The 25,980-nt window shown below is 33.9% G+C and overlaps 1 protein-coding gene across 1 annotated transcript; it reads right to left on the bottom strand.

The window, feature by feature from the left end:
- Positions 1-3,920: 3,920 nt before the first annotated feature.
- LOC132599525 (two-component response regulator ARR22-like) lies at positions 3,921-6,004 on the bottom strand. The gene is made up of 3 exons (XM_060312872.1): positions 5,984-6,004; positions 5,118-5,371; positions 3,921-4,276 (listed from the first exon to the last, which is right to left on the bottom strand). The coding sequence occupies exons 2-3, from the start codon at positions 5,367-5,369 to the stop codon at positions 4,097-4,099; spliced, it is 432 nt and encodes a 143-aa protein (XP_060168855.1). The 5' UTR covers positions 5,370-5,371; positions 5,984-6,004; the 3' UTR covers positions 3,921-4,096.
- Between the last annotated feature and the right edge of the window lie 19,976 nt (positions 6,005-25,980).

The following is a 25,980-nucleotide window of genomic DNA, read 5'->3' as shown; positions in this document are numbered from 1 at the left end:
CAAAGAGATTTTGATTTTATTTTATTTTTATGGTTTTTCCAATTTTATTTTGATTCGGTGAACTTTTTTTAGTGCCATCCTCCAGAAGTGGATTAAGTAAAAGAGAACAACGCCTTATTTTTAGTTTAGTAATTGTAATTTAGTTTAGCAAGGCCCATGAATTAAAAGGTTCAAAAGAATCTCCATCGTCGTTTCTTCTCATGGCAGCCAGCAAGCTTCTGCTGGCCGCCACACTTCTGTTGTCAACCTCCTCCGTCGTCTCCATGTTTCTGGCACTACTCCCCACTCCTCCGTCTACCTCATCTGCTCGGAAAAAAAAGGGAAGATCGAGAGGGATGTTTTCGCCTTTTAAATTTTTCCAGATCTATTATGTTTTGTAAATAAAAAATAGTATCCATATATTTAGTAATAAAGAGTTTTAAGTAGGTACCTTGTGTCATTTTCTCAAATATAAACTTATGCCCCGTGAAAAAATTATTTGCCTTGAGGGGAAAAAATTAAAGACCAGTACAAAATAGGGGTAAAAGTGGAACGGCTCCTACTTATATGGTCTTGGGTAATTCTCTGAGCTAGCTTTTGAAATGAGTTAAGCCCAATGGTCATAATTTGTACATGTTATCAGAGTCAAATTCATTCTTATTTGGCCCCCATAATATATTGCACACGCTTCAATTGCCAGGCCTCACCGTGTGGGGTTATTAGACCACATTGATTGCGGGAATGAGTTTTGGTCTCCTTTCATGGTCTTGGCTAATTCTCCCCTCATGAGCTAGCTTTTGAGATTGCATTAGGCTCGATGACAATATCTTCACACACTACAGATGAGAAATTCTTTTGTTAAATGCCTGAAATTCCAATGCATATCATGGGTTGTTTATCCTTTAAATTTAGAACAACAAGCTTTGAGGGTTGTTTTTAGTTTCTTGTTAACAGTTCGCTGCTTAATTCCATTCTAATCACATTGCTTAGGAGTTGATGGGTGAGACACGTTTAAGTCGTTAAGTTAATAAAGATCAATGTCTCTCAATGATAGTTTGAATAATTTAAATATCCAACACCTTGATTTTAGCATTGCTTCTGTCGAGGTAAACCGAAGTTGCAGTGTTTTGGCATTTGGTTGATATAATATTTATGACCTTCGGATTTAGTTGGGCCTCACTTGTATCGATACCGAATAAAAAAGCAAAAGAAGAAGAAGAAGTCTTCTAGTTCATAATAAGAGTCCGGAGTCAAAATAGCTTATTTTTGCAGTCATTAGACTAAAATAGGCTGTCTTTTTTTTTTTTATATCACAATGGGTCCAACGAAATACCCACACAAAGCACTGTTCATAGCCGGAATTTTTTGTTGCATTTCGCTACACTTGTAGCGAAATACAACAATTTTTTTTTTCTTTTTGCATTTCGTGAGTTAATCAACGAAATGCAACAATTTTTTTTTAATTTTTTTTTTTTTTGCATTTCGTGAATAAAAAAACGAAATAGGTAATTATATATATATATATTTGCATTTCGTGTATTAAAAAACGAAATAGGATAAAAAAAAAATCGTTCATATAAAAACGAAATTGCAATATATATATATATATATATATATATATATATATATTTGCATTTCGTTGGTATATCTGCGAAATAGTAAAAAAAAATTTGTATTTCGTTTATTAAAAAACGAAATATGAAAATAATCTTTTTTGTATTTTTGTATTTCGTTTATATAAAAAATAGGAAAATAATTTTATTTTCATTTCATTTATATAAAAACGAAATAGGAATATATATATATATATATACCAATGAAATAGGATAAATATATATATTTTTTTTGTATTTCATTTATATAAAAACGAAATAGGAAAATAATTATTTTTTTTCGTTTATATACCAATGAAATAGGAATACATACATACATATATATATATATATATATATATATATATATATATATATATATATATATATATATATATATATATATATATATTATTATTATTATTATTATTATTGCATTTCGTTGGTATATCAACGAAATAGTATATTTTTTCTTTTTTTCTTTTTTGTATTTCGTTTATTAAAAAACGAAATATGAAAAAAAAAATTCGTTCATATCAAAATGAAATTGGAAAATATATATATATATTTGGTATTTCGTTTATTAAAAAATGAAATGTGAATTTTTTTTTTATTTCGTTCATATGTATATATATATATATATATATTTTTATTTTTTTTTCTATAACGCAGTAAAACAGTACCAATTTTTTTTTCTATAACGCAGTAAAATACTGCGTTATAGAAACAGTACCAAAAAAAAAATTGGCCAACTTTATTTTTTGCAACACTTAGTGTTTTTCTCCATACCTTGACCAATCATTAGTCGTGCGTCAAGACTCCGAAACGTCAATATTTTATATAGAACCTGATATTTTTTTTCTGCGTACAGTAATGTAGGCCCAATACATCAAGGATACGTAGACGTTCGGATCATCATTTTAGGTGTTGAAAAGGTGGCCGAAGTAAGTTTTGTTTGAAAAAACTTAGTGTTTGACTGTAAGGTTATTTTAGTCAACTTTATATGTCGAGAAAATTAGTCAGCTTTATTTTCAAAAATTGAAACCGCAGAAGTGAAATTGACATTCACAGCTACATTACCCCAAGATTTTAACGTTGAAATCTATTGCGTATCATCATCTTATAAGTAAATAAAACTGAAAATTTCACGCCAATTTGAGGGAAAATTGAAATTTAATAGGATAAAAGCTGTCCGCATAGATCTCGAAAAAATACGCAAGTTCAAAAAAAAACGCGTAAAACTGACGTCCGAGCGCAAAGTTATGACCATCTAAAGTTTGACGACTTTACAACTAGTTATTCTCCCTATATTTTTTAGAATTATATTTATATTCAAAATAAAGTTATGTCTTGACTTTACAACTATTTGTTTTTTTGTTTATTAAAAAATGAAATAAGAATTTTTTTTTTATTTCGTTCATCTAACAACGAAATATGAAAATAATATTTTTTGTATTTTTGTATTTTTTTTATATAAAAAAATAGGAAAATAATTTTATATATAAAAACGAAATAGGAATACATATACCAATAAAATAGGATATATATATATATATTGTATTTCATTTATATAAAAATGAAATTGGAAAATATTATTTTTTTTATATGAATATATATTTTGTTGGTATATAAACGAAAAAAAAATATATACAAAAAATATATATATATTTATCCTATTTCATTGGTATATGAAATATATATATATATATATATATATATATATATATATATATATATATATATATATATATATATATATATATATATATATTCCTATTTCGTTTTTATATAAACGAAATGAAAATAAAATTATTTTCCTATTTTTTTATATAAACGAAATACAAAAATACAAAAAAAATTATTTTCATATTTCGTTTTTTAATAAACGAAATACAATTTTTTTTTTTTACTATTTCGTAGATATACCAACGAAATGCAAAATATATATATATATATATATATATATATATATATATATTTTCCAATTTCGTTTTTATATGAACGAAATTAAAAATTTTTTTTATCCTATTTCGTTTTTTAATACACAAAATGCAATATATATATATATATATATATATATATATATATATATATATATATATATATAATTTCCTATTTAGTTTTTTTATTCACGAAATGCAAAAAAAAAAAAAAATTGTTGCATTTCGCTATAAGTGTAGCGAAATGCAACAAAATATTCCGGCTATGAACAGTGCCTTGTGTGGGTATTTCGTTGGATAACCAACGAAATACCCATTGTGGTATAAAAAAAAAAGGCAGCCTATTTTGATCTAATGGCTGCAAAAATAAGTCATTTTGACTCCGGACTCTTCATAATAATATGGATATCATAATCATATGTCTAGTAGTACATCTTTAAGACTCACCATTTTGAAAATATTACTTGTATAGGTCAAGTACATGACTAAAGAGCTATATGTATAGTACTAGTAGCCTTAATCTAATTATAAGGTGATTTATTTCTTCTAAATTAATAATAGATCACTTTATGCGTTGACTTTTTTCTAAGCTTTGTTGGAAATCTTCTCAATAAGGCTCTTAAATATCTCCATGGTCAATGGCTTCTCATAACATTCATCAAGGCTAGCTTCCATAAATTCTTTGCGATAGTCTTCATTGTCATACAGAGTTGTCATTCCCACAATCATACTTGTAATCCTCATAGACCGAAGTTTTTTTGTTGCCTATAAATGGAAGCAAAAAATCAATTAAATGGTGTTGAAAATGGAAGCACATTTCACACGTGATAGAAGCTATGTTGCAAGGACATTTCAAAAAATATTGATAGGAGTGTGTCCGATCCACCAAAACCTATGTGTTTTTGAAGGATCGGATACGAGCGCTACAATATATTTGAAGGGTTCGAGCGACATAGGATAATGGTACAAGCAAATTGAGGAAAATCGAGTAAGGGTGGCAAGACTAGACCAGGAAAACAAAATTTGCTCAACCCGTCCAAGTCAGAACGGGCTAACAACCCGATCATTTATTAACTCATTTCTATTTCACTTGTCTATTCAGCCATTTAAAAGTCTAGTTGATTTTGGTTAAATATATAACCCAAATTGACGGGTGAAATACATAAATAGCCACTTTTTAGCCATTGTTACTGAACAGTAGCCACTATCTTGGAGTTTGAACTTCTGCCAATAAAACTCTAAGAGAGTGGTTATTTTTGAAAGATAATTGAAAGTCAGTTGACGCTTCTTCTGTCAATTGAACCATGAGAAACCTTATCATAATATTTATAAAAAAAAATTATTCACTATGTTAGATATAACCATAACAAATAGAGAGAAAATAATAGCTTATTTTGATGATTACTAAAATTATAAGAAAATTAAAAATTAAAACTTGATAAATTGAATGAGTTGAATTTATCGTTATTTAGTCCAACTTAACTCAACTCATCTCAAAACTCATTATGAATTTGTAAAATTAGTTTGTCGAAGGACCAAAATAACACATTTATACTGGCAATACATATAACTTAATGTCACATAAATAAAATTAGGCATTAGTTACCTGGATACCGTCCATCATAGGCATAACAGAGCTCATTAGGATTAAATCAAAACGCATTTCTGTTAAATCATGAATTCTAACAGCAACTTCTCCATTATTCACTGATAATGTCTCCACTCCACACTTCTGAAGCATTAGTATGTATGCTGTGTGAGACATGTCATCATCATCCACTATAAGTACTTTTAATTGTTTATCCCCAAATTTTCTCTTACCCTTCGAAGAAGAAGAATCAGTAGCACTCGAAGACATTTCTGCCAAAAAAAAAAAAGAGATATTAATTTAAATAGTTGTTCATCCAAAATATTTTTAGCCGAGCAGCAAAATGTATAACTTCTCCAAAAATAAGGTATGTATTGTGCTTTTATAGGCGATTAGAATTTATTATATTACCGTTGAAGGTTGAGGGTTGTAATGAGATTAATAAAATCTCTCCACCTATAATTTAATGTCTTGAATTCGGGCTCTAAAAATAAAAACTATGACATAAAATGCTTTCTATTTAATAGGCCTTATGCAGTGCGATCGGATTAGTCGGGTCCCAAGGATATCGAACACTGGGTTGGAAAGGATCCCTTCACCATTAACCAGAGTTCTTGGGATCGAGTTTTGAAAATGAAAAAAACAGTCTACTAGAAAACACTCCCAATTTAATGAGTTTTAATGAGTACTAGACACAGGGTGAAAAATAAAAAAAAAATACATTGACAAACTTATATATATTACATAAAAAGGGACCAAATGGATAGATTTCATTTTTATGTGCAGACACAAAAATAAATAAATAATGCTACTTCTAGGAACATAATTCAAATTATTCACTAAACAAATATGTAATTCTTGAAGAAGAGTTTTGGTACATATACCTCTTTCTTCTTGAGAATAAATATTTGAATGCATGTTATACATGAAAAACAATTTGCTGCACATTTAAATAGGAGCCTCGCGAAAAGTTTCATAAATGAAGTTTGCCAAAATTTGGTATTGAAAAATTGATAATAACAATTCGACATAAATGAAGTATACCAAAATTTGTTGTTGGAAAGTTGAAAAGAGCAACTGGATAAACTTGATGTTATTACCATTCAAAAATTCTTTTTCCTCTTTCTAAAAAAGTGTTGTAAAAATAAAATATTTTAATTTCTTGAATATATTGAGTTTTGGCGTTTTTCCTAAAATATAAATTAGTTTCTTGGCACGTGCATTGCACGTGTATGGACCTGTTTCTTTTTAAAAAAAAAAAAAAAATTGTTTCACCGCCCCTCTTCTCGCCCCCGCAGTATATTGAGCTGCACATGCTCAAAATAAGCTGATGTCAACAACCTGATCAATTCTAACATGTACAATACATAAAGGGGATCAAATGGATATAATTTTATATTTATTTGAAGAATAAAACATAAAACAATGCTATTGCTAGGAACATAATTCTATTAACAAAACATGTAATTCTTGAATGAGAGAGTTAGTACTTATACCTATCCTCTTGGGAACATAACACTTGAAAAATAGGTTGATGTACACTTACATAGGAGCCTCAAGAGAAGTTTCATACATGAAATTTGCCAAAATTTTCTATTGGAAAATTCATAATCGCAACTCGACATAAATGAAATTTGCCCAAATTTGCTATCGGAAAGTTGAATAGAGCAACTAGATAATTTTGATATTATTAGCATTTAAGAATTTTTTTTCCTCTTAGTATTGTAAAAGAAAAAAATTAAATTTCTTGAATATATTGAGTTTTGGCATTTTCAATTATTCTAGACACGTGTGTTGCACGTGTATGGATCTCTTTCTTTAATTTTGATTTTAACACCACCCCTCCATGCCCCGCATTATATTGAGGTGCATATGCTCAAAATAAGCTGATGTCGACGACCTAATCAATTCTAGCATGTGCTATACAACTTTATCGTCACTTATGCAAAAAGGCATACACTAGACTAGTAATGCACAAAAAACCATTATGTGACACAACAGACAACAAGTCCAAACCCTTAGTTAGGGCTGGGCATAAATACCGAAAATCGAAAAACCGAACTAGTTTGGTTCGGTGTTTGGTGTCCATTGTCAAAAAACCGAAACCGAAAAACCGAACGCGCACCGAAATTTAATACATTACTCAAAAAAATTAAAATAGTCCAGGCCCATTAAGTTTAAAGCAAAAAAAAACCCAATTGTAATAAGTCCTCTTTTGCATTTGTATCCTTAATTTTTCACTTCAATTGAAAAAATCAAATATCCTTAACAAAGAAATGTAATTAGGATGTCTCTTTAGGATTAATGTATGTCCTTTATATGTTTTCTTAATTATTCTTACGGTATGTATATAACACCTAGTAATCCTATGTCATGATTATAGTTTTCTGTTCTTGTGTATCCTGTTTGTTTGATTTTGATTTCAATTTATCAGTTTTATGTTTAATTGCTTTTGAGAATATGAATTAGTGTCAATGGAATCGCTTCTAATATTATATTAAAAAAAACGAATTGAAAAAATCGAAACCGAACCGAACCAAACTTTAAAAAACCGAAACCGAAAGAACCGAACTAGTTTGGTTCGGTGTTTGGTGTCCACCTTCAAAAACCCGAACTCGAAATAGCCAAACCGAAGTTTGTTAAAACCGAACCGAAAAACTGAACGCCCACCCCTACCCCTAGTAGAATAACCTTTACCCATTTCCAAAGTTAGATAACTGATTCTAAAATACTGCGTATCTAGCTTAACTGAAAGCAAATTCAAGCGAGGGAAATCATTCAACATATAGTACAGAGACAACTTGACCATCCGTATGATACATGTGATTAAAAGGTGATAAGTTAGTATTTTACCAACTTATCTCTTCTTTAATATTAGACTTTTGATATGTTTGATTGAGAAGATAGTGCATGTAATTTTATTTACTTTCATTTTACAAGGTTTATGTGATTTAGAAGTGATTGGGAAGAAACTAAGTGAAAACCAAGTCAAAAAGATGCCAAATTGAAGAAATTAGAAATGTGGCTAAAAGCGCAAAAAAGGCCAGATTTGTAAATCTGAAAATTAGGGGCTTATTTTGTCATATTTTGACTTTGGAAAATTGGAGAATTATAAAAGGAAGACTTGAGGAAATCATTTTCATCTTTGGCCATTCATACAAATCTTGGAGAGTTAGGGTTCTTACACCCACGCTTGGGGATTGAAGATTTGAAGACTTTGATGAGACAATATAATCCTTACTCTTTTACTCATTTCTTCAATTCCCCATTATGTATTGAATATCTAAGTGTGAGATACTCCATTCCATTATTTGAATCTTGTTTATGAGAATATTCATTATCCAAGTTTTGGATTAGAACTCTTGTTATGCTTATGTATTGAATGATTTTTATTTCTAATGAAGTGGGTCTTTATTAATCTTGTTCTTTCATGTTTTCTTAAGGGATTAGCTAACCCTAAAACTTACTCATTTACGTCGATTTGATCTTGGAAGAGGAAAATTGAGGTTGAGAAAGATTAATTAACAAGGATTTGGTTAGTTAACAAGGATTTAGTGCTTTAAACCCCATCTAATAACTTGAGCTAGAAATAGGATAGTTAATTTGAGATTCAATTGGTTGTGCTTAATATCACACTCTAAGGTTGTAACGACCCGTTTGGTCGTTATAGCTCTTTTGGCACTTTCGCCACTTCCGAGCATTGTTTAACTCACTTTTGACCCGAGGTTGACTTTTGGGCGAACGGATCTTTTCCGGAGTTTCGTCAACTCCGAGAGGTCCGGATGATTGTTTAGAACTTGTATGTATGATTTGTTCGGTTCCCAATACATTTTGGTGCATTTCGGGACTTTGGATGGGAAATGAAAAGTAGGCACCGATGGTTGACTTGGTCAACGAGACCTCCGTTGGAAATTTCGAGACCACGAGTACGCTCGCAGCGTATTTTTGTATGGGTTTAGGTGGTCGGGTTGTGAGCAGATAGCCTCGGGAATAACCCGAAAATCTAATTGAAGACTTAGAGAAATTAGGGAAAATCTGGTGTCTGGTGCCCGCAATGGCGGCACCAGAGCCGCCCAGCGGCACCGCTGTGGCTGTGTGATGACCGTTGGGGCGGTGATGTGTAATATAGGCCATACCGCTGCGGTAGTATCCCAGCCGTCGTAGCGGCATTCCAACCGCCATAGCGGGGTCGGGCAGTGACATTTCATTAAATGTGTCTTAAATAAGTCTTAGACCCTCATTATTTCATATTTCGGTATTGGAGCTTAGAGAAGCTGTTCTTGGAGATAATTTGAAGAAACTCTTAGAGGTAAACTTTGTCCAATCCTTTACTCTTCCTTAATCACAATCATCTTGGAAATTTCACCTTCCCTTTTACAATCCCTTAGAGTTGGAATTTGAAGAAAGGTTTTGGGAAATTTTCCCTTAGGGTCCTATATGATAATTGATGATGTTGAAGATAAAACTTGATGAATCTAAGCTTAGTAATCATATGTCTTCCACTTTTAACGCTGAATTTCGGATTTGGAGAATTAGGGTTCATACCCAATTTGGGGGTTTTTTACTAGAAATCAGATTTGGGGACAGTTCTTGAGCTAAATCAACAATTAATGATTGGGTTATGATTACCTAGGATTCAATTTGGTATTTTACCCGTGACTTTCCCGTTTCGCCCTTGTGGGTCCGTCTTCCCAATTTCTAGGGTTAAAATGGACCTAATTGATATCATGGCAATACTAGTATCATTATTCATGATTTCTAATTTAGAATTCGATTATGCTTAGACTACTTTGGTTCTGAGCTTTAGAGGAAGGGCAAGGCGATAGAATGACTTGTTGGTGTTGCAGTTCGGCAGTCCAGGTAGGTTATGCTTTACCTTTGGTGAGACTTAGTATAGTGAATCACATATTTAGATTATGATGTCGGAGATAGCAAGTGAACCTTCGGGTGGGATGGATATTACCTTAGGTTGGGCCCTGATGTGTGTTGGGACTAGCCACCCCGATATATGTGTTTGATTGTTTATTTGTGTTGGCTTGATGTCATGTGTAGTTGGTAGATAGCGAATGTCGCTTATTGTCCTGATTTGGATAGGATTGACATACCTGTTGTTGGTATTTGTACTATGATACATTATTGGCGTACCCACTGTTGGTACTTGAGTTATTGATATCTGTTGGCATACCCCCTATTGGTAATGTGATGTGATACATTGTTGGCGTACCCCGTTGAGGTACTTGTGATATTGAGCTTGCTTGTTAATGATTGGCATATGCATTGCACGTATTCTCTCATATTATCATGCATGGTCGATATCCGGTGATGATCCGGTATCGTTGACTGAGCGAAACTGATATTTGATAAACTCTTTTACTTGAGTGATTGTGAAAAAGGCCGATGTCCGAACATCCATTCCGAAATAAACTCTTTTACTTGAGTGATTGTAAGGAGGCCGATGTCCGAGGTTCAATTCTGGAATCTTTGATTTATGAAACTGATATTTGACAAGTCTTTTGAGTGATTGTGATGAGGCCGATGTCCGATGGTTATATTCGGGTATCGTTGTTGCATGGTCGATTTCGATGTTATTCCGGATCGATTGTAGTGCATGGGCTCCGCGAGTCCCCCAGAGTGGTGCCGGTGAGACTCTCCCTATGAGCAATTATCCAGGGTCCCGTTTGTTTATTTGGCAAAGATCCGGGACGGTTGGCACTCAGACTTCGCGAGTCACACTGGGTTGTGCTGCCGAGACGTCGATATTTCCGTCCGGAGTACATGTGTACATCTCATTTGCATAGCATGGCATGGCATCACATTCATACCATCATTGCATTGCACTGCATTATGACTTGAGTGAGATGTCGTGATGATTGTATTGTGATGATTGTGTTGTTGATTGTTCCAGGATTAGATATACTCAGATTTATTATATTGGGGTTAGGTGCTGATGGATACTCGGTTACAATTTTATTGTTCCATGCGTGATTGGCTAACTTATTTATCTGCGTTATTTTCTGAACTTTGTTAACTATGCTTAGTCGGCCTATTATGCCTACCAGTACTATTGTTTGTACTGACCTGCACTTGCTGCATTCTTTTATGAATTCAGAGTATTTGGCCGGATCTACTTCTCTGACTCGTGGCTGATCGACTCCTCAGCTTCTACTTGAGTTTCCAGGGTGAGCATGGTGTCCACTGATCTCGAAGACTCTTCTGTTGCTTATATCTTACTTTTCACTCAAGACATGATTTGAGACACTTTATGTATTATTACTCAGACCTTAGTATTCATATTTAGATGATCTTATATGACCAGACTAGATACTGGGGTGGATTCATTTACTTCCGCACTTATCTATATTATATTCTATTGTGAGGCTTACGTCATTTACTTCTTCCGCTATTTTATTATATTTATTGATTGTGAACGTTGAGTTAAGGTTTCGCCCACCGAGGTGAGAATGGTAGGTGCCCGCATGACCTAGGCTAAAATGGGTCGTGACAATGGCTTGGAAAAGCTTAGACTGAAATTGATTGATTTGGTTGGAAGACTTTCAATGAGATTATAGAAATCATTATCTAATAACATAGACTCACTCTAATTAGTTGTAAAATCGTAAAATACATTGAATTGTTACTTGAGTGTAGATTTTCTTGTTTCCATGCTTGTAGCCATTGATCATTTTACTTTCTTTCTAGGTTAGTTTACATTTTCGCCTTAGTTGTAATTTTCTCAAAATCAAAATATATCAAGTGTTTGGCTTAGTGTAGATAATGAAAATTCTTTGCTTGCTTGATTGCCTTTATATTGTTCTCTGTGGGATTCGACCCCGACTCATAGTTTGGTAAATTATATTGCATACGACTGTGTACACTTTCTCTTTAAGGAGTGGATTTGGACGTTATCAAAAGGTTATTGATCCTATGAATAAAATAGTACAGAAATAAAATAATTTGACCATTTGTGTTGACACCCAATTTTGTCCCTCCTTTATTCCTATTTTTTTATTTCTGCGGGCTTTTAAATTTATTAACGAGCTAAATACTTTGTTTTCACTACTATTTTTTATTACTATTAACATCGTTACTTTCATTACTTTATCACAAATTTTAAATGTTTCGTCATCGTTTCATTTTAGGATTTGCACTCGATAAATTAATTTTACTTTATTAATTCTTTACTTTCTATATATTAATTACTATTTATCTTCACGTAATATATATTGTACTAGTTACTAGTTATTAAATTAGAAGCCCGGGGATAATTAAAATAAAGGAGGAAAAGATCCATGATTTGCAACCCAATTCGTCAAATTGAGCCCAAATCATGGACCAAATGAAGCCTTTCATCAGCAGCCCACAAACTCTTTTAAACCAGCCAAATTATGGCCCAAAACGATTAAGCCCACTACCCCTTTCACTGTCCGACCCGACCAGCCCAATTCCCCTACCCGGTCCAGCCCAACCAAAGTTCACCTGACCCGTCCCGTTCAAGAAGAATGAAGCAAATTAGGTTTCTCTTCTCTCTTTCTTTCCTTCAGCCGCACACCTCGTCTTCATCTCCTCTCTCTCTCTCTCTTCCTTGCTTTCTCCTCATCTTCATATCTCTTCCCCCATTTAGCAAAACGCAGTCCCTCTTTCACCATGAACAGACTTGCCAACTCCATTTCCATATAAGTTTTCCTCTCTCCTTTTATATACGATCTGGTCAAACACAAATGGCCAAAACCACAGAAATCTTTCGCAAAAAACAGGCCATGCATGGCCATTTGAGGAAAAGGAGTTAATGGCTGGTCCTTTCCCCCTCAGATTTTCAACGGATGAAAAGGGTTTGGGATTTGTTTTCTTGCACCATCGTCTGCTCGCGATCTGAAACGATTTTAATGATTTTCGTCCACTTGTGAAAGAAAAATCTCGCTTTTATCAGCCTTTTGATTTCCCGAGTACAAGTTCTTCAAAGGGATTTTTGTCTCCATCTTCTTGTTTCTGATTAAGGTCAGAATACCCCCTAACGTTCTGATTTTTGAAACATTTTAATTTCAAATCCCTCCTAAAATTCGAACCATAGCTAAACCCTAGGGATTCTACTATAAATACTCACCTTCTTGACCCACAAAGACAGTTCGGTCAATCGCCTAAACCCCCCTTTTTAAAGATATACATTTTTTAGTCACTATATCTCAGAACATTTTTGATATATTCACTCTTATCAATTCGACTGTTACTTTGGAGTCGAGTATAGATCGGAGACTTATACCCCCGTTCACTGCACCCGAAAGAGGTGACTTTCTTTCCTTTTAGCTTATTTTGGTGTTTTTCCTAATCGATGGTTGTGTGTGCCGAATTACGGGTGTATGCATGTTTGAATTAATTTCTCTTCCTATGCGGTCAGATTAGTTGTTTAATTATTAGTTTAGGCCTGTTTATGCATATTTTAATTCCTGCTTAACCCTACCAAAGTGCTAGAAGTTGGTGTTATTATAATTGATGTTTGGTTAATTGAAGTCTCTTTTAGTTGACAAAGTCATAAGCCGCTTGTTTGAATTGATATATGATGCTGGCTGATTAGTTTAAGATTTATGTCGGTCTATAAGGTCATGGCTGTTTGTTTAAGTTGATAGGATTAATGTCAAAATGGCTAGTTTGAGACTTGGATTAATCTACCATGTCATTGCTGCAACACTTGTTTCAAAGACTTGTATTTTCTACATTCTCTTAGAATTTGTTTAAGTTGATAGGATTCATGTTGGCTATACTTGTTTCAAAGACTTGTATTATCATTTGTAAAAGGATCAAAATCCGGTTTACTTGATCATTTGAGTTTGATTTCTTTTGTAACGACATTTATTAATCAACTGTAAGGATTTATATGATAGGGTAATTGATGTTGCTGTTGAGTTTACTTTTGGCTTTTTCCATTAGTATAATTAACTCAACTTGCTTGGTATATCGCCCATGTCCTAAACTGTTTGGTATTGTCCTTTTTTCTACATACATTGTTGTAGTATTTAACTGGGCATTCGGAAATATGCACAACCTCTTGCACTGTCGAGACTGCAAAATATTCTGTGAATGTCGTCCTTATCAATAATGAGAGTGACCTCCAATTTGAAAGTCGAAATAGAGATGGAAAGAGGTGTTTGATTAGCTGACCTTGCTAAGTGGAATCCTGTTTGTTGGATTACTTCTAATCATTTACATGTTCATAATAACACTGTCCTATGAAGAGTGAACAGAAATAAAACAGCGGATAAAATGTGTGTATTTTGCTAAGTGTAGTGATAGAACTAAGTTTAGATGGTAAAGAAACTTGAAAATTGCCAATACTTACCTACGTGGAGGGTACAAGTTTTACTTCGAAAGAAATTATAAGCTGTCAAAGTGTACATGGTAATACTTATCTGAATAGGGGACCTGGTGTAATGGCTTGGTTGGTTTTATCCTTTTAAACGTCTTTTTGCGCAAGTGTGTGGTTACCATTAATTTTTTTTAGATTCATCACTAGTCTTCCGTGTTTCCTATGTATTGTTTATTGCAAGCACATAATGTTGTGTGTTTTACTTTCCATAGTTTGTTGACAATTAAATTTCCCTTTTCTAATTCCTACTTTTCTTTTCTTTTCTTTCGCATGTACTCTGGAGACTAAGAGTCTCATTTTTGAGACTCGACTACACCATCATTGAACGACGCCCACACATTCTGGTCCAGCTTCCTTCTATCGCCCATATAAAAAAACTCTGAAGATAAAATCTTCTTCGGGGTCTGGATATGGATCCAAATTGTTTTACACGCTTTGTGTATACGTTTTGATTACCTATTGTGTGACTAGCCATTTGTTTTCATCATATGTTTATTGTTGACCCGAGAATTATTATAGCTTAGGGCCTTTTCCTAGAGAGTTAACAATAACGGTTTATATTCTCGATAGCAAGAAAAGATTAAAAAATCAATTAGAATCTTGCCAGAATTTTCAAGTTTAGCTACGAAAGATAGCAATAAGCCCTGGAGTTTACTTTTGAGTTAAGGTATAATCTTTTTCCAGAAATATTTCTTCAAAAGGGTTTGATTTCAAAGTTTTAAAATTCCCAAATCACCGTAATCCTTGATAAATTTTCGGTTAAAGGATATATTTAGTTGAGCTCAATGAATGTTAGACAAATACAAGTCTCACTTATAAATGATTTTGGGTCTAGCTCGTCGTCGGTTCGGAAACATATTTAGCTCCTCTTTTCGATTTGAATACGGATAAGAACCGTCCCCCCTTTAGTCCAGAACCTTGAATCCCTTTATACTATTTCCCATAGCTATCATACGCTTGCTACATTAAATATCTATTTTATCACTACTCTCCTAGTTATGACTAATATTCTTATCCATATTCATATTTTTTTACAACTTACACTTAGCCTTAATTAATTAACATAAGTCTGGTCGGTTAACGATTGTTAATGGGTCTTAAAGGATGCCTAATACCTTCCCTTTAGACTAATTGAACCCTTACCTAGAATCTTAAGTTTCGTAGACCTTAAACGGAGTTAACTTTAGATAATTACTTTAATTAATCTTAGGTGCCCTAATTCACCATAAATAATTAGGTGGTGACTCCCAACTTTAAATAACCCCGGAATTACTGAAATGTTATAAACTATTTTGACCCCGGTTAAAATAGGGTATAACAATTTGTACGCTACAAGTGATTATAAGGTTCATCTTACCAATTAAATAGTACAGAGATAAAATAATTTGACCATCCATATGCTACACGTGATTAAAAGGTTATTGATCCTACGAACTAAATAGTACGAAAATAAAACAACTCAATCATCCGTACACTACACGTGATTAAAAGGTTATTGATCCTAAGTGTAAAACCTCGTACCATTAAACTAGGCTATGATTCAGGATTTGGGACTTAGAATATCAGACAAAAGTGTTGGAAATTGAAATTGGGATTTCGACGTTCAAGGTGCGGGCCGTACTTCCAAGTATGGGTTGTACTTTTAAGCTGCACTTGGCATGGGAAAAAATGGAGTTTCTGGAAATTGCCATCAAAGTACATGCACATTATACATGCCGCACTTTGAAGTGCGGGACGCAATTCCATCCCGTACTTCGTAGTGATTTTAACCCAGCTACTGGAATTTGCATTCGAGGTACGGGTCGTACTTCAAAGTACGGGACGTACTTTGCGCCTGTACATCTCCCGCTTCAGTGAACGGTATAAATTCGAGATTTCAGTTTTATTTCTCATTTTTCACATTCCTAAGCCCTAGCACGAAGTTTTTCTCTCCCAACCTTCAAGATACTCTTAGGTAAGACTATTCCAATCATTCCAAGTCAAATTCTAACATGTGTTCATGTAATCTAAACAAGACAACCATTGTTCTTAACCTAGGGTTTTCAAGAAAACCCAACTAGAGTGATTCAAGATTCAAGCTTTGGGATTCTTCTTCAAAGTTCAGATTTTCATTATAAGTTTGGAGCGTACCAGGAATGTAGGATTTCTATCTACGTGTGGGAACATCATTGTTCTTCCCCACACCACGTTTTCCCGTGATTATACAAGAGTTCACTAAAACTAGGGTTTTTAGACAAGTTCATGATAAACCCTAAGTGCATGTACCATGATATAATATGTTAGATTACTAGTTCGTTATTGTATTCCCAATCTTCCATCAAGATCTTAAATATTATGCTCACTTTCATGAATATCCTACATGTCTACACATTTTCATGCAAATAAACTATATAATCTTTATCCATGTTATAATACAAGATATCCATGTTATAATACAATTCATGTTTTATGCAACGCATGGTCTTCTCAACCAACTATATTATGTTCATGTTTTTGGGAGTTGCACAGATTACCGAGAAGGTTTTATACCTGAAACTACATATGCCAGCATAGGATAAGGATCGCTCTGCCCAGTTAGGATGATACCTTCATGTTTACCCATTGTGGTTATTGGACCCATTCATGTCATGTTCATGTCTTGTACCCCAGCAAGGTACAAGATGGCTTAGCTGATCATGCAGAAATCAGACGCCACGTTCTTACGTGGTGGTTACATGTCAGTTATACTAAGGCTCTCCCACTTAAAATGTTTTACTCATGTTATATGCATATATACTCATGTCAGATATACTCAAGTTCATGTTCAGTTTACAGTCTCAGTTTTAGCTCTATTATTTCATGTGTCATGCTTTACTTTATTCAGTTGCTTTACATACCAGTACAATTCAAGTGTACTGACGTCCCCTTTATTTGCCCGGGGGCCTGCATTTCACGAACCAGATTTACAGGACGACGGATCAGCACCTTAGGACTCAGCACATATCAGCTTTTGGTGAGCCCCATTCTATTCGAGGTTTTAGCTTCATTTATGTTATTTCAGTTATGTAGTTAAGGTATACCGGGGGCCTTGTCCGGATAAATAGTCTTATAGTTAGATTCATGTCAGAGGTTTCATAAACTAGTCAGTCAATTATGTCAGATACTCAAGAATTGTGAAGCCACCATTGGCTTAGTTTACGATATTTTCGCATTCACGTTTTATACAAGTATTTTATTAAATATATTATGACTTCTCATGTTTTGTTAAGGCTCGTCATGTTTCATGTTATAGTTATATTCCGCTCATGTTATGCCTCACGATGATTCAGAAAGCCATGTGGTTCGCTCAGTCACATGCAGTAAGGCACCGAGTGCCGTGTTTCGCCCAGTCCATGGTTCGGGGCATAACATTACGAATTAAATAGTACAGATATAAAACAATTTGACCATCCATCTTGGATTTTCTTCTCGTATGCCGGGGAAAGTACCTCACCCTGACCTTTCTACATTTATTATTATATAGAATTCCTTGGGTCTCTATAAAACAGAATGAAAAGCCTAGGTGGAAGCACAAGCTTTCTAGGTTTGTCTTCTGTCTCCGAAACAAACGGTCCATTTATTGATAGGGGAACGATGGGGATTGAACCCTCGCGTGGTGGATTGCTACACGTGGTTAAAAAGTTGATCCTACGAATTAAATAGTCATTGTGAAAACTAATTTTAACTGACTGGAAACTAGTGACAACACACTACTTTCAATCTCAAGAACACCCACATCTAGGATTCATCCAATATGAATTAAATAATGAAATTAGCATGTTACTTACATATATATATATATATATCAACTAGTTTCTCCCACGTGTCTTGCACGTGTGTGAGCCTCTTTTTTTAATTTTGGTTTTAGCAAACCCGCCGCCCTCTCCGCATTATATTGAGTTGTACGTGCTCAAAATAAGTTGATGTCGACGACCTAATCAATTATAACATGTACTATACATAAAAGGGATCAAAATAATATAACTTATTATTTATTTTAAAAAAAAAAAGATAAAATAATGATATTGCTATGAACATAGTTCTATTATTCATAAACAAAATATGTAATTCTTAGTACATATACCACTCCTCTTGGGAACAAACACTTGAATGCACATTACACTTGAAAAATAATTTGATGTACACTTAAATACGAATCTCATGAGAAGATAAATGAAATTTGCCAAATTTTGTTGTTAGAAAGTTGAAAAGAGCGACTAGATAATTTTGATGTTATTAGCATTTAAGAAATATTTTTCCTCTTTCTAAAAGGGTATTGTAAACGAAAAATATTTAAATTTCTTGAAGATATTGAGTTTTAGCATGAAAAAGTTCAAATATTCCATCGAACTATTTGAAATGGCTCATTCATAACACTCGTCTATTTCACTTGTCCATTCAGCCATTTAAAAGTTGGTTTGTTTTGGCTAATTATGTAACCCCATTTGACAGGTGAAAGTCACAAATAGCCACATTTTAGCCATTGTGTAACTGAACAATACCCGCTATCCTGGAGTTTCAACTTCTGATAGTCAAACTCCAAAAGAGTGGATATTTTTAAAGGCAGCTGAAAATCAGTTGACACTACTTCTATCAATTGAATTATGAGAAATCTTGTCAAAATATTTATAATTATTTTATTCTCTATGTAATATATAATCATAACAACGAGAGAGAAAATATAGTAGTTTATTTTGATAATTACACAAATTAAGAAAATAAACAAAAGAAATACTTAATAAGAATTGGCAGCTAGAATCTACTGTTATCTAGCCATCTTAACCCAACTCATTTCAAAACTCATTATAAATTTGTGAAATTAGTTGGCGGATGAACCATAATAATATATTTATATTAGAAATACATATAACTTAATGTCACATAAATAAAAATTAGGCATTAATTACCTAGATATCGTCCATGTTGAGCATAACAGAGCTCATCAGGATTAAATCAAAACACATTTCTGTTAAATCATGAATTCTAACAGCAACTTCTCCATTATCACTGATAACGTCTCCACCCCTGACCCCACATTTCTGAAGCATTAGTATGTATGTTGTATGAGACATGTCATCATTATCCACTATATGTACGTTTAATCCCCAAATTTTCTGTTACCCTTCGAAGAAGAAGCAACAGCACTCGAAGACATTTTTCTGCAAAAAAAAAAAAAAGAAAAAAAAAAGAAATTAATTTAAATAGTTGTTCGTCCAATATATTTTTGGCCGAGCGGCAAAATGTATAACTTCTCCGAAAACAAGGCATGTTTTGTGCTACTATAGGCGAGTAGAATTTATTATATTACCATCTAGGGTTGACGATTGTAATGAGATTAATAAGATTTCTCCACCTATAACCAGATGTCTTGAATTCTAGCCTAAAATTACAAACTTGTGATGGAAAGCTCTTCTCCCTTTGGCATTTTTTCAATTATTGTAGTCCTTTTTTTAGCAGAAATTAGTTTCTTGACACGTGCATTACACGTGTATGGACCTTTCTCTTTAATTTTGGTTTTACCACCACCCCTCCCCGCATTATATTGAGTTGCATGTGCTCAAAATAAGTTGATGTCAACCATCTGATAAGTTCTAACATGTACTATCCATAAAAGGGATCAAATGGATATAATCTTATATTTATTTGCAGAAAAAGAAATCATATTGCTTGGAGCATAATTCTATTATTCACTAAACAAAATATGTAATTCTTGAATGAGAGAGATAGTACACATACCTCTCTCCTCTTGAGAACAAACAGTTGAATGCACATTGTACTTGAAAAATGATTTGATGATGTACATTTAAATAGGAGCCGCATGAGAAGTTTCATAAATGAAATGTGCAACTTCATCGTCACTCATGCAAAAAGGCAAACACTAGACTAGTAATGCACAAAAAACCATTATGTGACACAGAAAAGCAGACAATAAGTCCAAACCCCTAGGAGAATCACTTTTACCCATTTCCAACTTCTTATTTTTTCTCTCTTATACAAAGAGATTTTGATTTTCTTATTTTATGTTTTTTCCGATTTTATTATTGGTGAACTATTTCCAGCCCCATCTTCCGTCGGAAGTGGATTAAGTAAAAGAGAACAACGTCTTATTATTACTTTAATAATTGTAATTTAGTTTAACAAGACACGTGAATTAAAAGTTACAAAAGAATCCCCGCCATCATTTCTTCTCTCAGCCTCTCGCGCGCCTCTACTGGCCACCGCACTTCCGTTGTCAACCTGCTATGTCTTCTCCATGTTCCGGTACTACTCCCAGCTCCGCTGTCAACCTCCTCCGCTCGGGAAAAAGGGGAAGATCGAGAGGGATGTTTTCGCCTGTTAAATTTATCCAAATCTGTTGTGTTTTGTAAATAAGAAATAATGTATCAATATTTAGTAATACAAAGTCTTAAGTAAGAACCTTATGTCATTTTCTCAAATATAAACTTATGCCCCGCGAAAAGTTGTTTGCCTTGAGGGGTAAAATTAAAGATCAGCACAAAATAGGGGTAAAAGTTGAAATTTCCCCTATTTATACAATCTTGGGTAATTCTCCAAGCTAGCTTTTGGAATGAGTTAGGAGAGGGTCATATATTTACATGTTATCAGAGTCAAATTCATTCTTATTTGGGCCCCCATAATATATTGCACACACTCCAGTTGGCAGGCCTGTGCGTGCGGGGGCCATAGAGAGAGTTAGAGGTCTCACATTGATTGCGGGAATAGGTTTTGGTGTCCTTATATGGTCTCGGCTAAGTCTCCCCTCATGGGCTAGCTTTTGAGTAGAGCCGTCAATATGGCCTAGGCTCGTTGGGCCGACCCAACCCGGGATTTGATGGTGTTGGGCTACGATTTTGGAGCCCGTTTACAAATGAAGCTTTTTAGCCCGGCATGAAAAAGCCCACTGGCCCATGGGCTTGAGCGATGATTGGTTGGGCCTATTTGTGGGCTTGAGCGGCGCTGGGTATAGATATCATTACACCAATAATAAAACCATGATCTATAGCAAAAATATTTTAAAAAAAACAACAAAAATTAGATTTAACACCCGAGGCATATGTTTTTACCCCCGGAGCTTATGCTTTTACGCCCATGACTTATGACTCAAATTCTAGGGCATATGCCCTATGGATGTGTGACTTTCATCTGCGTCCCAGAGCATTTTTTATAGAGGCCGCCCCGAGACCCACCCTGAGACTCGCCGCACAAACACCTTTGAAAAAGTTGTTCAAGACTTGGTTAGCAAGTAGTAACACCATATAATATTGTCTTGTAAATATTTATGTTAGCATTTTAAAATTAGAATTTAAATTAAAAGAATTATAAATAATATTTCGTAAAAAAAGGAGGATTGCCCCGGCCAGGCCCGCAACCCACATAGTGATGGGTTGGGCTGGCTGTTTTAAGGCCCACCCAAAACATGGGCCAACCCGCCTCGCCCGTCAAATTCCTAAGCCCGCATGGGCTGGGCCAGCCCGTTTTGACAACTCTACTTTTGAGATTGAGTTAGGCTCGATGACATTATCTTCACACACTACAGTCTACAGATGTGAAATTCTTGTGTTGAATGCCTGAAATTCCAATGCATATCATGGGTTATTTATCCTTTAAATTTAGAACACCAAGCTTTGAAGGTTGTTTTTAGTTTCTTGTTAACAGTTCGCTGCTTAGTTCCATTCTAATCACTTTGCTTAGGAGTTGATGGTGAGACATGGCTAAGTTATTAAGTTAATAAAGATTAATGTCTCTCAATGGAGTTAGTTTGGATAATTTAAATATGGAACACCTTAATTTTAGCATTGCTTCAGTTGTGGTAAACTGAAGTTCCTTGCATTTTTGGTATTTGGTTGATCTAATATTTATGACGTTCTGATTTTAGTCGGGCCTCATTGGTGTTATACCTCATTTTTAACCGGAGTTAAAGTAGGAGTACAACATATTGGTGATTCCTATTTATTTTGTTTTAAGGAGTCGCCACCTAATTAATTTAACGGTGAATTAGGACACCTAGAGGTTAACTAAGGCAAAGTTAAAACTAAACCTCAATTGATAGTCTGCTTAACCAATGTGATTCCAGGTAAGAGCTCTATATTATCCTAAAGGGAAGGGATTAGGCATCCTTTAGAATCCGTTAACTTACGGTTATCCGACCAAACTTAGGTTAATTAATTAATGCTTAAATAAGATGCCTGAAATTTAAGAAATGGGGCTAGGAAATGTTGCTAAGATTTTTAAGAAAATATAAGAATGTTGCTTAAGATAGGATTTAGAAAGAATATAATAATCTGCATAAAAAGAAAATTTTAAATGCCTTTTAAAATAAGACTTATAAAAGTTGCTAGGGCTTTAAATAAAAATACTATTTAGAGTGGGATTTGTAGAAATTATAATAATTTGCATAAAAGGAAACTTCAAATGCCATTTAAAATAAACTTATAAATGTTGCGAAACTTTAGATAATAATGCTATTTAAAAAAATATGATTGCTTAAAATATATAAGTAGAAAAAATGTGAATTTGTGCAATGTTTAATAAATATTTGAAATAACTGAAATGTCAGGATATTGATTAATTTTAGGAGTATAAAAATACGAAAATAGCTAATAAAAACTCTCTTTATCTTTTTCATTACTTCTTATTAACTGTGCTTCGCTAAAATTTTATGATTGATTCAAACTTGAAGAGCTATTTATAAAATATACTTGAATTTATGTTTACATATTAGTGACGTTTTGGAATTTTCTAGGATAATAAGAATAAAATATGATTCTCTTAACTCGAAATATAAAGTCGTGCTGTTTTGCAAATCAATCATTCCAAATAAAATAATATTAGACATTATAAATAGTTTTAACACATAAAAAAAATAGACTTATGGAATTGATTGTTAATCTTCTTTAATCTAACTACCCATTGCTAAACTATCCATACTAATTTCCAATAATTCATCTAAGCCAAGGGACAACAGAATAAGGAAAAAGTGTTAGTCAAATAATATACAAGTTAAAGGCATAAAATAAAGCAGAGGCATAAATAAAGTTAAATGGGCTCAGCCCATTTTTTAGGACTGCTGCTGTTGGGAATGGGCTCAGCCCATTTTAAAGCTGCTGCGAACTGTTCATGCTTATTGGGCTTTGGCCCAAAATTTCTTTTTCCGCTGTAGACTGTTGCTGCCGTATGGGCCTCGGCCCAACATTATTTTTTATGCAACTGATAGGGCTGACTCGATAAAGAGTTTCGTTGGGCTTTAGCCCAACATTGAATGCGGAAGAAGGACGAGTCCCTCGGACTCATATGCGATGGTCATGCATAAAAGGGAAAGAAAAGAATTAGTACATAATCAAAGAATAGGGTCGAAACATACGAACTGTAAACTAGGAAATAGATCAATAGGTTGTACATATACCACGTGTATCAAGAATGAAATAGAGGCAGGGAGAAAAAAGAAAGGTTTCAGAATAATTCAGGCAACCCACAGAAGGCTCAAATTAAATAAGTCACTTAAAATCAAATTTAGACTGGCCCAATATGAACTGAAAGTTTAGTACGTAAAGGAGGCCCAATAATAAATAACTAACAAGACTTGACCCAACTGCATGCATAGACTACAAATTTGTACTTGTACCAATGATCTACCTGATTCATGCCAAATACACAAGTTCCCTTATGCTAACAGTGTGCAGGACTGCCTATATCTGGTATATTCAAGTATATCCGTGGTATACTTGCTCGTAAATCTACAACCAGACCCACATAGAGGAGGAGGAAGAAAGAAAGAAAAAAAAAAGGCGAAGCAACAATTCCGATTCCTAGTAGCTGTTAGGCAAATTAATCTCAGTTACTCAAAACATGACACATAATTTTGAGGTATTACCATCCCAACAGAATCACTATAGCAGCAGTCTCAAAAGACTGCTGACTTCCAATTCACAAAAAAAAGTGATCTTCTTAAAATCTTTGTGGGTATTTAAACCAGTCACCAGGTCCTATGTATTAAACTTATTTTTTACTTAACAAACTTTCAGATAAGCACATAAAAATCTTTTATGCGATCACTGCAAGTTCAAATGAGGACACAATGACTTGTGCTTTTGACACACACACACACACAAGCAAAGTCTACAGACCAACAACCAGACATTGTTAACTTGAAAGAAATCTAAACGAGGCAGCAGCCACGTGAAACAAGTTATACTCTTAGGAAATATATCAAATCAGCTTTTCAGACACCAACCAATTGACTATTCATGCCTTCGATATCGAATCTGTTTCAGTGTCAGTGAATGCCAACAGTATGGTCGTATGTTTATCATCACTCAAGAAAACAACAAAGGAATGAAAAATCTAGACATCAGGTGCATGACTGAAGCAGACAACATCACTGATCAAGATGAGGTGCCCTAGAGGCCATGTGATTCACACAGACAAACACACAGCATGCATACTGTTGGAATAGAAGCTGAGGGGAGGAAAGCATTCAAGAGGACCCATATCAAGAGGAAACAAAGTTATCATATGAATATTACAAGGTAACTTGGGCTCAGGAAAATGCATAAGCATGCAACAAACATAATCAAAGAGGACAAGCAGCTATAAGCAATGCAGGAGAACATACTAAACTTAGTTGAAGTCATCAAGTGAGATATTTTCAGCATGAAGTGAAATAACAGGCTATGGTTGGTGAAGAACTGAGTTACTGTGAAAAGACAAGATAAGGACATCCTGGCAGTCTATATCAATGACTGTCCCAAGCCAAACTCAACATACCAAAGCAAATACAAAGCACAATTACATGCATAACCAAAACACTTTCTCAGAGTCAAAGTAAACTTATTAAACTGTATGCAACATCATATAGGTTGGTTTAGCTGGTCAACTTCAATTCTAAAATGGTTCCCTGAATTTGACACAATTTACATATACACCATATTTTAAAAGTTAACAGTTTCCACTTTTAACTTGGAACAAACTTTTGACTCTGAATCTAGTCTTCAAACTGGCCTTGACAAACTAATCCTTATTTTCTTTAACAGATCTCTCAAATGCATTTGAGCATATTATTACCGGTTTAATAAGTCTTCATTTTCCTAACTCATCTTAAACAAACACAATAGCATATTTGTCAAGAAAGGAAAGGAATACAATAAACCCTTTAATCAATTTAACCTTATGCTTAAACATACACTAGCTCATGGATTCTTGGTAATATTTGGCATCCTTTTATGATAGTGAGAAAGAGCCCATGATTCTTGCTAATGATGTTAATCAGTTCACAAGTGGCATAACTTAATGACTCATACACAGCTAATGATATCAACATAATTAGATAGACTGTGAGCCTTAAACATGCAAGATTAAGCCATTTAAGTATGCAAATATGATCCTTGAAGCTGATATAGGCGGATAGCGTATCATCTTGAGGGATTAATTTGAATTCAACTAATCACAGGGAACCAAGTCTGTACGAAAACTTATCAAATAATATAGGACTTCACAGAGATGAAATGA

The sequence above is a fragment of the Lycium barbarum genome, chromosome 6, assembly GCF_019175385.1.
Source record: "Lycium barbarum isolate Lr01 chromosome 6, ASM1917538v2, whole genome shotgun sequence".
Classification (NCBI taxonomy): Eukaryota; Viridiplantae; Streptophyta; class Magnoliopsida; order Solanales; family Solanaceae; genus Lycium; species Lycium barbarum.
This window is presented reverse-complemented; position numbering and strand designations above follow the sequence as displayed.